Source organism: Felis catus, chromosome A1 (genome assembly GCF_018350175.1).
Source record: "Felis catus isolate Fca126 chromosome A1, F.catus_Fca126_mat1.0, whole genome shotgun sequence".
Lineage (NCBI taxonomy): Eukaryota > Metazoa > Chordata > Mammalia > Carnivora > Felidae > Felis > Felis catus.
Window position 1 is genome coordinate 159,969,191 of NC_058368.1, and position 14,205 is coordinate 159,983,395.

Sequence of the window (14,205 nt, forward strand, 5' to 3'; positions counted from 1 at the left end):
AAAATGCTGGAAAATATTCTCCATACAGTTCTCCTATAACTCCAGGGTTTTGTTAATCATTTAGTTATACCTCAATGAGTGGCAAATAAGTAAATGTTATTCTGATTACCACTACGAATGAAAACATGGAAAGATAATTTAAAGAGTCACAGGGTTTAATTTTGAAAATCCTGTATAATTATACTTGCTCTCTCAAAAAAAAAAAAGATTCTAATCTCTTTCATTTTAATTTTCTGGAGACTGATTTTTAAAAATATACACTCTTGGCGCCTGGGTGGCTTAGTTGGTTAAGCATCGGACTTCAGCTCAGGTCACGATCTCATTGTCCATGGGTCTGAGCCCCACATTGGGCTCTGTGCTGACAGTGAGAAATCTTGGGATTCCCTCTCTCTGCCCCTTCCTCACGTATGCTCGCTTTCCCTCTCTCAAAATAAATAACTTAAAAAAAAAATACACTCAGAAACTTATTTTTAAATATATGTTCATAAAGAAACCTAAAATACACTCAGTACAGAAAAACGTTCTATTGTTTCAAATTCCTCTTCCTCAGGTTCCTTAATAAAGAAAAAAAACTAGTGCATTTTAACCAACATTCAATTATTATCTTAGCCTTATTGCTAATTTGAGTCTATACTCAGTCTATTTAATTCTAGTAAACATGTAGAGAAAAATTAATGGATGTACACATTAATATTCTGCTATAATATCAACTTCAAGTGGAAGATACACATTAAATTCTTATATATATGCCCTAACTAGTCTCACAGCTACTCTTCTACTCCACTGCTCTGTACCTCAAGCATCAATTATGACTATGCTAAGGGTTCCATAAGCAAGCACATATGATAAAATCTGGTTCATGGTAAAACCATAACAGGGAAGTAATCCCTTTTTTATCTTGAGATCTTTTGAGAGTATGCACACTAGAAATAGCAACAGATAGGTAAAATATATGAAAATGTCTCCATATTTTTTATAATACACATTATGACCTTTATACCTAACCAAACCTACCCATCATCCCAAATCACTAGTTTTAAAAATAGTCCTTGCCTGCACCTATGCCAAGTTTAGAAATTACTAACTCAGTGGAAGAGTTATAGAGCTGATGAGACACAGTAGTTGAAAAGGTAAACTAGTAAACTTCTAGTAAACCAGTAGACAGATCTGAGGAAATTAGCCAGGATGTAACACAGCAATAAAGGGATAAAAAACATGATACAGTAAGATTTACACAGAAGATGGATGATCCAATAGATATCTACCACAGACACAATCCAGTAAAAAAGATATATATTAAAGTAGTACCAGGGATATTTACAAAATGAGAAAATGTCCAGGGATACAATGACTGGATTTTCAGAAACTAATAAAAGATAGGAATCCTCATGTTAAAGATGTATAACAGGAGTGAATAAAGTGGAACAAATAAATAACAAATCCAAAGGTAGATATACCAAAGTAAAACTGCAGGACAGCCAAGGAAAGTAGAAAAATAAGACACAGACAATGGAACAGTATTTTTGACAAAACAAGGGAGAAAACAACTCAGACCAAGAGCACATGGATTGTTTAGTCAGTTGAGTGTCTGACTCTTGATTTTGGCTCAGGTCATGATCTCATGGTTCATGGGATTGAGCCCCACATCAGGCTCTGCATTCACAGAATGGAGCCTGCTTGGATTCTCTCTCTCCTTCTCTCTCCCTCTCTGCCCCTTACCTTCTCATGCATGTACATACACACTCTCTCAAAATAAATAAATAAACTTAAAAACAAAAAACAAAAAAAACCCAGACCATCTAAATAAGTGAAAATCTGAAGTACTCAAACACGTTCCAGGTCAAGATCTTGAGGAAATTATAGTGAGTCTCTAAATGAGTTCTACAGGAAAGTAAATTTCATGTGCAGATTAAAAGTAAGATAGCTATTAACATAAATTTAACAGAAATACCCACTATTCATCATCCACTGATCCTACATTTCTATGTAGGTTTCCCAAGTTATTAATATTTTCTGATACTATGACTAGGTGGATCTCTCGAGTTTTGTTTTTTTTTAATGTTTATTTATTTTTGAGACAGAGACGGGGCATGAACAGGGGAGGGGCAGACAGAGAGGGAGACACAGAATCTGAAGCAGGCTCCAGGCTCTGAGCGGTCAGCACAGAGCCCGACATGGCGGTCGAACTCATGGACCATGAGATCATGACCTGAGCCGAAGTCGGACGCTTTACCGACTGAGCCACCCAGGCGCCCCCGGATCTCTCGAGTTTAAAAACACCCCTCTGGAGAGAGGGATCACAGACAATAAACAAGTGGCACAAAAAAAATCTCAGGTCCTCACAGAAAGATAAATGTTATGGATTAATGGTTTAAATTAACCTAATAAAATGTCATGAGCCAAGAATTTACAAAAGTCTACTTTTGGCAATAATTTTTCATAAAAGAAACACAAAATCAATAGGGTCTTCCTGATATGAAAATGATCAGTTGAACAAAATAACATACTCTTTATGTTTTTTCCTTTTGACTTCATTTGATGAGTCATCAGAATCTTCACTGCTCGAAGAATCCTACAGAGAAAAAAAAAACCAGGGTTAATGTTATTAATGATTAGAATTTGACCATATCAAATTTTTGCTTGTCATACTATTTAACATTCACTTTGCTAATAACACTAACTGTAAAGCTTTTTTCCCATGTTATATTTATATCATTAGCACATAAAGTAATTAATAACATCTTTATTACAAATTTATAACAGCCACTGAAATTAAGAAACATTATAATCTACTATCTTTAGAGACCATTATTGTTGCTTAGTATGGCCTTCAAAAGGAATTCTAATTGTTGGTATGTCAAATTTTGATTCAGTATTTTTCTTCCCCATTAGCTTTTTTTTCTTTTAATTTTTTTTTTTAACATTTATTTATTTTTGAGAGAAAGAGAGAGACACGGAACATGAGCCGAGGAGGGGCAGAGAGAGAGAGAGAGAGAGAGAGAGAGAGAGAGAGACAGACAGAAAGACAGACAGAATCTGAAGCAGGCTCCAGGCACTGAGCTGTCTGCACAGAGCATGATGCAGGGCTCAAACCCACCAGGCACAAGATCATGACCTGAGCCAAAATCGGATGCTTAACCGACTGAGGCACCTAGGTGCCCCTAGACAGCTTTTGATATAGTTCTTCCTAAATGTTTCCATGCAAATATGCAGGTGTGCTTTTGTGTGCATAGGAACTATACTGTTTAAAGCTGTAGCCTGTATTTTTAAAAACATATTGAGAATTCTGTTATTCAATATGAGTAACAAATATGGTTTAACAAATGTGTATATCTGTGCACATAGTATTCACATTTAGTTTATTTCCAGTTTTGCTGTGATGCACAAATGCACATACACTTTCACTGGTTATTTTGAATTAATTCCTAAAATTGGAATTATTGGATAACAGTATATTGATATTTCGAGGCTCTTGATACATATACTTAAACATAGTTATTTCCTTATCCTTTCAAAACATTTACTATTTCTAATAATTTCATAAATATCTACACCTAATTAAATGATGGCACATTATATCTACTTTTAAAATAAGAGCTTTCATAATGAAAACTCACCTCTTCTGATCCACTATTAGATGAAGCTTGATGCTGCTGCTGCTGCTGCTGCTGCTGCTTCTTGAGCATTGCAGATCTCTGAACAGCCAGAATACTAGGGCTAGATTTCCAAAACTATCATAAAAAGAAATATGAACTAGTGAAGGATGAAGTTTTGAAAAAAATTTTAACAAGGTTAAATTACTGAAAATTTTCACTGCCTCCAAATAATAAATTCAGACTATTTTCCTTACATTATATGTAATATGGTATTATAGCAATTAAACTTCTGACCTTAGTTGCATATAAAAAAACTTATGGTGTGCTGAGACAAACAATATTAATCAACATATTCTTTGGTGTGGAATACTATTTTCAAAAAACAATGTGACAATGTGACACCAGTGCTACTCAAAAAGTGCCTAGTTTTTTTAATTGATGTGAAGATGAAGAGCTTGTGTCAGAATGCAAATCAACTATGTCACTAAGCAGTTTCAGTTCAACGAACTTTTTATTTATTAGATAGCAAGATTGCCTCCATAAAAGAAGTGCGTTAATGTATATCCTGGCCCAACCATCTTATCATGACTGGTACTCTAAGTAACACTTCTGTATTCTATTATGAGGTATAGACAGGTTTTAGTAAATCTTACAGAAGCTTTGTTCAGAGGGACCCTTAGCCTACTCTACCAAGTATCTTCAAGGAAGCAAATCGATTAGATTCGCCTGCTATTAGCAACAAAGTATCTCCTTTGAAGATCTTGAAAGTAGAGATCAGACACACTGAGATTAACAGAAAGACCTCACAAAGCCTTTAATTTTTATCCATGAAACAATAAATATTTATGAAATTCAGTTTATGCCTTAGAAAGTTGTATTTGTGTGTTTATTTTGTACTTGCTTGACAGCTTCTCTTCCAAGCCAATTAACCATTTTTGAGATATTTAACCACAAGTTTAAGAATCACTGAAAGTAATTTCAATGTTGAAAATTAATGTTTTCTAAAAGCTAGATTAAGAATGCTATAAACCAATGTTATAAATTTTCCCAAAGTAGTACAAGAAATCTACCTTTCAGGATATTGTATTTATTACCTCAGCTCCATCAACTTTCGGTGGTTTTGCTTGGACTTTGTTTTCTCGGGAAGTGTCTGACTCAGACTCTGACTGACTGCCCGATTCAGATCCAGATTCAGAGTCACTGCTACCTGTTTGGCTACTGCTTCCATCACTACTGCTTCCAGAACTTGAACCAGATCCAGAGCCTGAAGCTGACCCAGAATCATCATCCGACTGGCTACAATTTGAAAATAAACAGATTTCAACCAAAATTTATTAGGAATTTAATTTTCCTTAAGTCAGCAGAAAGCCCCAAAGCATTAAATTGTATTTCACATTTCAACTTTCTACAGCCAAACAAACAGAAAAAAGAATTAATGTTAATCTATAGTAACTGACATACTTGATAAATTTAGTACAATTTTGGCAAAAACACAAGCAATCAGACCACAATCTTTCTCAAAGATAATGAGCAAAATCTATCAAATTACAGAATTCTGGGCTACGAACTTGGGAAAACAAGAAATTGAAGGCATAATCCTTATCCTTAAAAGGCTATTTAATATTTAACCATAGTAAATATAATGTAGAAATTGTGTGAAAAAAAAGGATACAGATCCTGAAAATTCTTACAGTCACAGGTAGAAAAAAATTTGTAGCTTCTACTTATTTTCAAATTTATATCTATGTTCTTTCATTCCAGGGGAAAATAATTTATTGATATTAAGCTATGATCAAATACAATTTACTGAAAGATAGAATCAGTAATTGCTTCTCTGAAGAAATCATTGAATCTGTCATGGTTCCACAGCAGTAAATATGAAATAATAGTAAATTCTCACAATCTTTCTTAAACTCTGTATATACACTTATGAAAAGAATTAACAGTTCACTGAGAAACCTTTTTTCCTAATACTAATTTTCAGTCCAAAGTAACCTAGAAATGGTCTGGCCTAAACAGGTGATTGTGTAAATTACTATTATTTCCAAGGCCGTTTATTCACAAAGTATTTACATATGAATTGTTGAAAACTAGGGCATTAAATTTTTTACACACACAGTAGACTCAGCTTTTGATATAATTTCACCAGACTTTATGACAAACGACAGGTAATATAGCTTGTGTATACACAACACAGCTAAATTCAACTTCATGTCCTCTGCTGTAATTTTCAGAAATACCACCAGATGGAGGTATTACTCTAGGGAAATAGAGTGCAATATTAAAAGTAATTCATTTATAAAAGTAATATCTCCTTTTCTAGAGCAAGGAGTTTAGCATTCACATGGAAACACAGACATAAAAATATGAAAGAAGACTTTTGATTCCAAAAGTTAGATATAAATCAAAATGCTCAGTGTGAACATATGCATATTTTTAAAATCTGGGAATCTAGAGGAATAAATGTTTTTCTTCACAGAAAACAGTAAGCAAAATTTGCCTTTTAAAGGCTATGATACTAAGATCACTTTTGCCACAATTTCTAACCAATGGTCACATGGCTCAGAGATCAAAAACAACACAATGCATTTTAATTAATAAATAAGCAAACAACAAACCCCACTTACTCATATTTTACTCAGGTCCCTTCTGAGAAATTTCAGCAAGAATAGTAAGAAGATATTTTTCCTGACACAGAATTTTGTTTCTTCATTAACCCACTAAGAGATAACTCATTTACTCAATAAATTTTACTAAGAGGTATGTTATTAGACTGGGAAAGACTAAGTTTTACCATTAAAAGAACCTCTAACTTGGTATGGAGGGACGACAGTCACATACACCAATAAATGCTGTTCTGTGCTATTTTTAAGATAACAGATCCAGGCGTATGGGGAGCACTGAAGATACAACCAAGTCTAACAAAAGTAATTGGGGAACACTGAGAAAAAAGTGCAGTTGATAGAAAAGGAGTATTAAGCAGAGGGGTATCTCTGTGATTTCTTGTAAGCTTCTTGAGGATACCATTTATTTTTTCCAGAGTACCTAACAATAGCACCTTACACAATGAGGGTGCTCAATAGATACTTGAAAAGCAGACACATGAGAATGACTGAATTTGGGGGACTATCATGGGCCTATATTCTTCATTATGTCTTGATTAGCCATTCCAGATGAATGGCTGGTCAAAATTCCTTGTTAATATAACTAAACTCTAAGTGAAAGTAGGAATATTTCCTTTCATACTCTTCAGGTAGAAGTAGTTCTGGCTGGAGATAAAAGCAAACAGCCTGAATCTAGGTTACTCTAATGACACAGATTTATTATAGAATGTCTTCACCTTACACATTAGAAGCACAAAGAATTTATTTTATTTAGTTGCTTTTTGTAGGATTAAGAATACATACAAAGATTAAGTAAGAAATATCTTACATACTGTCACAGAACAATCTCCAGGATATAGTTAAATTAAAAAAAAAAAAAATACATGAGCCTGGGTGGCTCAGTCGGTTGAGCGTCCGACTTTGGCTCAGGTCATGATCTCCCGGTTCGTGGGTTCCGGCCCCACGTCGGGCTCTGTGCTGACAGCTCAGAGCCTGGAGCTGCTTCGGATTCTGTGTCTCCCTCTCTCTCTGCTCCTCCCCTACTCACACTCTGTCTCTCAAAAATAAGTAAAGATTAAAAATAAAATTTTTTTTAATTAAAAAAAAATCCAAAATTCAAAACAGTGTTTTATACTATGCTTCCTTTGTATAATGGAAAAACATACATATTTGCCTATATTTTTAAAAAAGGGAATAATGGCAAGATAAACCAACAATTAAGTTAAAAATGGTTAACTACAGAGGGCGGGACAGAGAGAAGAGTAGAGGGAACAAGGTCTGAAATGAATCATCAGATTCAAACCATGTATATGTTTTACTAAGTTTTTTAAAAAGAAAATCCTAAAAATTTCAAGAAAAATTGACACAGGTTTAGGAAAAAATATCTATATTGAGACATAAAATTATGAGCTAAAATCGGTGACTAATGTTTCCCTAATAAAGTAATTCTGTTTCAGCTCACTGCTATAAGATGCTCTTTCCAGAATAAAAGTCTGGGCATGGCCCTCCTTTTTTTTTTTCTTTTTTTTTTTTTTAAAGTTTTCAGTGTTTCTATAATAAAGTGCAAGTACCTATGAGGCCTTTCAGGAATCTGTCTTTGCCAACCTATTTCCAGCCACTTACACCTTTAGTTCTACAAATGGTAAACTATTTGTAATTCTGAGAGCCGGTTTCTCTTTCCACTTCCTGCTTTTGTACAAGTACTTCTCTTTTTTCCCTCACTATATAATTCCTACTTGAGCCTCATCTCCGAGGCACTTCTCCAACAAATCTCTCCTGACTCCAGAGTATTCCCAAACCAACTGTAAATTAGGTATCTTCCCTCAGCACTCCCAAAACATTGTATACATACTACTATCTTGGCTGTGAGTACACTATGCAATGATCACTGTAGTTCTGCTTTCTTTCATGGCTTTTTTTATTTTTGGTATCTCATCTTTAATATTCTATCATATCATATGTTCCTAGAGTGTTGAGATTTTTACTTGTTGCCCTTTACACCAAACAAAGAACTCAATATGTTTGATGGGTGGAGTGCCTGGGTGGCTCAGTTGATTAAGCAACCAACTCTTGATTTCAGCTGAGGTCATGATCCCAGGGTCATGGGATCCAGCCCTGCGTCAGGCTCCAAACTAAGTGTGGAGTGTGCTTAAGATTCTCTCTCCTTCTGTCCATCTCCCCTACTCATGCTCTAAAATAAAAAAAATAGGGAGGGGGGAGACACCTGGGGGGCTCAGTCAGTTAGGTGTCCAACTCTTTATTTTGGCTCAGGTCCTGATTTCACACTTCATGGGATGGAGCCCTGCAATGGGCTCTGCACACATGGACAGTGTGGTATCTGCTTGGGATTCTCTTTCTCCTCTTTCTCTGCCCCTCCCTCACTCAAACACACACATACATGTGTTCTTTTTCTCTCAAAATAAATAAATAAACATTTTTTAAAAAATGATGGGTAGATGGATTTACACATAAATCCAAGATACATGGGTTAGAATTCCTGTATAAAAGTCACAATTATATCTGCCTACAAGAAATACTGCTGAGCTCTAACATTTTATTTATTTAGGTAATAACCAATACCAGTAACTTTTTAAACAACATAAGCCACTTAAGAATTATCCTTATTATTTATATTAAATCTCACTAGCACAATAACAATAAAGCAGTAGTTACTAGAAACACTGAATTCTTTTCCTCACCTTTCTCAATGTACACAAGAAAATCCACCGTTAAGTTTATAGGCACTTTGATAAAATTATATTGTTTCTTAAAGTAAATTAAATAGAAACACAGCATTTAAAAAATAAAAGAGCAATTCAAATTAAAGTCTTTTTTTGGGCTTATTTTCATACTCAACTTCAAATATAAACAAGAGAGCAATAGAATGAATTACCATATATCTAAAAACCAGCTTCACAATTACCAACTCTTACCAATCTTGTTTCAAACAATCTAGCTTCCCAAAGACACACATCTCAGGCACTCTAAAATTTTATCCATAAATATTTAAGTATTAAAGTATTATAAATGAACATTATTTTTAAATATCCAAAAAAACAGTACTATACCTTTAAAGCATGAGTTACTCCTGAACATTAAAGGTTCACACATTGCACTTGCATCTTTTTTTTTTTTTAGTTTTTATTTAAATTCTAGTTAACATACAGTGTAGTATTAGTTTCAGGTGTACAACAGAGTGCTTTAACACTTCCATACATCACCTGTGCTCATCACAAGGGTACTCCTTAATCTCCATCACCTATTTCACGCATCCTCCCACCTGACCTCTTCTGGTAACCATCAGTTTGTTTTCTATGTTAAAAGTCTGTTTTTTGGTTTGCCTTTTTTTCCCCCTTTGCTCATTTGTTTTGTTTCTTAAATTCCATAGATGAGTAAAATCATGGTTTTTTTTGTTTTTTTTTTTTTCTCTAACTCTTTAAGTCTTCTTAATGTGACAGTTCCCTCTTCCTTTTTGCATTCCCTTGCAATTTATTTTGTGGAAAAAATTAGGTCGTTTTTTCTGCTTTTTCAGATTTTGCTTACTGTAACTCTGTGGTATTAACATGTTTTTCTGGCCCCTGTATTTCTTGTAAACTGTTAGAACAAGAGGTTCAGATTCAACTTCAGCTTTTCTTTTAGCCAAAATATTTTTAAAGAGTTGTTGTGGACTCAGAAGAAACTGAAGTTTGGTTGTCTCTTTTTAAGTAAAGATAAATTTTAGCTGTGACGTTTTCAGCCTTATCCATCCATTACATAGTTCCCTATAACCTCTACACCTAATTTTTTAGCAGCCACTGATCATATGGCTTTATCATCTATTTATTTAGAGGCAGTAAAATGGTAATACACCATTCTTCACTTACCTGTTATACCATTTATTCATTAATTAACTTTCCCTCATGTTTGTTAACCTTGAGGTACAGTTCATACCTGAAAGCCATTTTTATTTGTTTTCCTTATATTTGTTAGTTTTGAAAGTGAATTAAGTTGCTAGCATCCTTTCAAAGTTGACCAATAGTTTTTATGTCTCATGAACTCATGGTTTTGAATTCTTTGATAAGTTTTAATCCACTATATCATTCTTGACGTCCAAATTGTCCCATCTTTAGCCCACAGGAAATACTTTATTAGTTCCAGAGTCCTTTTGACAAGACCTCAAGTAGTCTTTGATAGCTTCCTTACTTTCTTGTCTGACAAGACGAACCATGCTCATCTTGTGTATTTCCTGCTTCAGAATATAATTCAGCCATTTCATCAAAATGCTTTTGTTTAGATTAGAACTTAAATTGCAATCTGAGTACTAGGTGAGTCTATTACTATGGGATTGGTCACTGTTTTTAAGATTGTTTTTATGGAATGAACTAATAACATACATTTTTAAAAACAATGCATTAAGAATTTATACTAACATTTCCAATTTAAATTTGTAGGTTTTTATTTTTTCGGTTATATATTTATAGTATCACTTGGGTTGAGTTTCTTTGTTCCAAATGACATTAAAATTATTTATTTCCTTATCTTAGAATGTACATAATAGCTCCAAAATGATACCTTATTAATAATATGATTACTAAATGTTAAAATCTCTTTAAAATTCTTTTGTCCCAAGAATAATCCTAGAATCAAATTATTGCTTTAAAACAACTGAAATAATTTATTGCTGTAGAGCCACCAATTTGGTTACTTAGGCTCATTTGCCTTTCTTCATTTTAGATACTGCTTTTTACTCATTTTGACTTAATTTTGCTTTGTTATTTACTTGGATCCAATGTGAGGGCTACAGAAGTTAAAGTCAAAATCTACTTTCCATCTTTGTCTCCTCTACACTATGTCGTCTCCCCCTATAGTTCTTTCTTAAAGTTCTAAATGTACTTTCCCTTTTCTTCAATATAAGCAAATTATGAATAAGGATATATTTGTATATATCTCCTCTTTCATAAAAAATCATTAACATATTTACACTCTTAAATGATATATATACATTGTATTCTGGAGATCATTCCACAGCAGATTTGTTTCCTCTCCCTTTATGCAACTACACATACTCCATTTTGTAGATGTATCACAGTTTCACTTTGTCCCTCAAAGATGAATATGCTTTGCTTCCAAGCCTAAAAACATGGCCCACTGCATACATCTTTTTGTATTTATGACAGCATATGTTTTGATTTGCTACTTATCAACCAATGTAAACATATCCCTTTAAAGTTTCAAATTTTATAATCGCCTAGCACCCAGATCCTGATAGCTAAGTACTATTCCACACTTAAATAAACTGGGAGTCCTTTGAAAAATGGCAGATTCTAGAGACAGGGAAAGTACAAGATGAACCTAAACTATCCTGCTATACCCAAAAGCAAAAGAAAAGAAAAGAAAAGAGAAGAGAAGAGAAGAGAAGAGAAGAGAAGAGAAGAGAAGAGAAGAGAAGAGAAGAGAAGAAAGAAGAAAAAAGAAAGAAATGGAGGCATTTCAAAAGAACAGGAAAAAACAAACAAACAAACAAACAAACAAACAAACAAAACAGGACATAGGAGCCAACTTGAAGAAGCTTTCATTGGCAAATCTCACCTAAGCATAGAAACAGTCCATCAAAGGTTACTACCCAGTAAATAAAACAGGAATCCTCAAGTCCATGCTGATAATAAGTAGGGAGGTAGGCAGACAGGCAGAAGGAAAGACAGTGGAGGGCTCTGATAGGGCTCTGACCACCAATTGGTCAATATGGCCAGGAGAGCAGTGTTAGAAAATTACCATTTTCAATCACCATAGAAATACTAGTTTGGGCGAGAATCATCAAGAGACACTAAATCTAGGGATAGAGTTTGATGAGTAAGATACCTGCACAGTCTCAAGGTGTCTTCTTAGAAATTGTTTTCTGGTGTAACTGATAAATGAGAAACCAGATGAAAAACCAGAAACCACCCTGTCCTGGTAATCGAAACAAACATAGTGAATAGGGACCAACAGGCAACATGAGCCTCGAGATATATCTGAGAAAGATATATCACCACTTACACAGTACTCCAGCCAGGGATGCATGTGGTATGGGATGCATTACTTGGATCTAATCCGAAGTGAATAAAAGACAAGCCCAAATTAAGAAATATATTTTATAAAATAACTAGCCTATCATCTTCAAAATACTAATGCCATGAAAAACAAAAAGGAAGTGTTCCAGATTAAAGGAGATTAAAGAGACATGGCAGCCAAATACAATATGTGATCTCAGACTGGACTCTACATGGAAAGATGACTAGGATTGACCAAACTCACTACTGACTGAAGATTATTCTATCAATGTAAACTTAATAACTATACATGCCTTATGTAAGGGAATGCCTATATTCTTGGAATACATATATTCTAAGGTGTAACGTGGCATGGTTTTTCCAATGTGCTCTTAAACAATTCAGGAAAAATAAATACGTATTACATATACATCACATGTATAAATATAAAGGCAAAAAGTTAAAGTAGCAAATCTGAGCAAAGGGTATATAAAGAATTTCTTGGTACTATTTTTGCAACTTTTCTGCACTATTCCTTAGTGCTCCTACTCTACTCATCCCTCACTTCTCCAATCAAGTTATTCTAAATCTTCACCCCCAGATTACATAAGACACCTAGCAAGATTTCTGGCAGTGGTACATGATTAAGATAGTTGTATTGCCTGGGTATTTTACTTAATTCTACCCCTACTTTCTAGGACTCTAACAGGCTCTAAAAATATGTAAGTAAACAGTACTACCACCTCTTGGCTTTTTATTCAAAATATCATAAGCCTAAGTCTTTCAAAGTTGTCTTGTTCCTTCCTCCTGGTTTCTCTGCCTCTACTTTTCTTCTTCCAGATTTTTTTTTCTCTAAGTGATCTAATTTAAAATTGTTTGGAGGAGGGGTGCCTGGGTGGTAAAGTTAGTTGAGCGTCCAACTCTTGATTTTAAGCTCAGGTCATGATCCCAGGATCGTGGGATCAAGCCCTGCGTTAGGTTCCCCATGCCTGCTTAGATTCTCTCACTCTCTGCCCCTCTCCCCTTCTCACATGCTCTCTCTCTCTCTTTCTCAAATAGAAATAAATAAATAAGTAAGTAAATAAATGTAAAAAAATAAAAATAAAATTGTTTGGGGGAAATAATTTTGAGGAAACAGAAAATCTAGAACACTGAATCTATTTCCCACATGGTCACAATTGTCTATATCCAAGTAGCACTGGTTCCTTCCAATGATGCACATAATCACCAAATTTCTGCATGACCTTCACTGGTCACCTCCCACAAACAAGTGTCTTATATTCAGACAACTTCATTCATTTATGTTATCGGCTTGGACCCTATGGTCCTTTCTCTCATTTATACTCTAGTTTAGACAAAACTTAAAGTAGCTCTTCACAGATTTCAAAATATCTTCATCACTATACTCTAATTTATCCATACAACACAGGGTCCCAACTTTAAGGAGACTTAATTCCATTGTCAAACACTTATTTTCAATTCCAATCTCACCCTGCTGTCCAGAGACGCCATAGCCCCTACAAATACCCCTGGGCTGCCATGTTTGCTCAGAGCTTACTGCTCCTAATGCTGGCTTTGAGGTCTTTTTTATTGCTGGCACAATGAAGTCTTCTTTGAAGTTTAGCAGTGTGCCTATTTTTTGCCCACTTGCACTATTTTATTTAGATTTTCACATGTTTGTGGGTAGGAAATACTTTAGGAGAATCTTTTAGCTTAACCTAGCATATGACAGCATAGCAACACCTCCTTTATCTGCACTCAACTCTCCACTCAAATCAGTCCTTTAAACTAAAAAAAAAACCACCAAGACCTATAATGGGTACATGAAAAGAATATATTCTCAAGTGAATAAACAAAGATTCTTCTGTATTACAAGAAAAAAAAGTCAAGTATTTTTTGCTTTTTTATCACAGGAATTGGAAACTAAGTCTGCAATGGCACACAAAGGAAGAATGAATAAAATAATCTTCTAAGAAAATGGCAACAAGGAGCAGCTGC

The 14,205-nt window shown here is 34.4% G+C and overlaps 1 protein-coding gene across 4 annotated transcripts in view; it reads right to left on the reverse strand.

Annotated features, from left to right (window-relative positions):
* Positions 1-14,205, reverse strand: part of CHD1 (chromodomain helicase DNA binding protein 1) — a 76,660-nt gene that overhangs the window by 46,816 nt on the left and 15,639 nt on the right. For all 4 annotated transcript variants that reach the window (XM_045034090.1, XM_045034085.1, XM_023258732.2 and 1 more), the window contains 3 exons: positions 4,691-4,892; positions 3,618-3,731; positions 2,508-2,572 (listed from right to left, as the gene is read on the reverse strand). In XM_045034090.1, the coding sequence (XP_044890025.1) occupies positions 2,508-2,572; positions 3,618-3,731; positions 4,691-4,892 (381 nt within the window). The remainder of the gene's footprint in view (positions 1-2,507; positions 2,573-3,617; positions 3,732-4,690; positions 4,893-14,205) is intronic.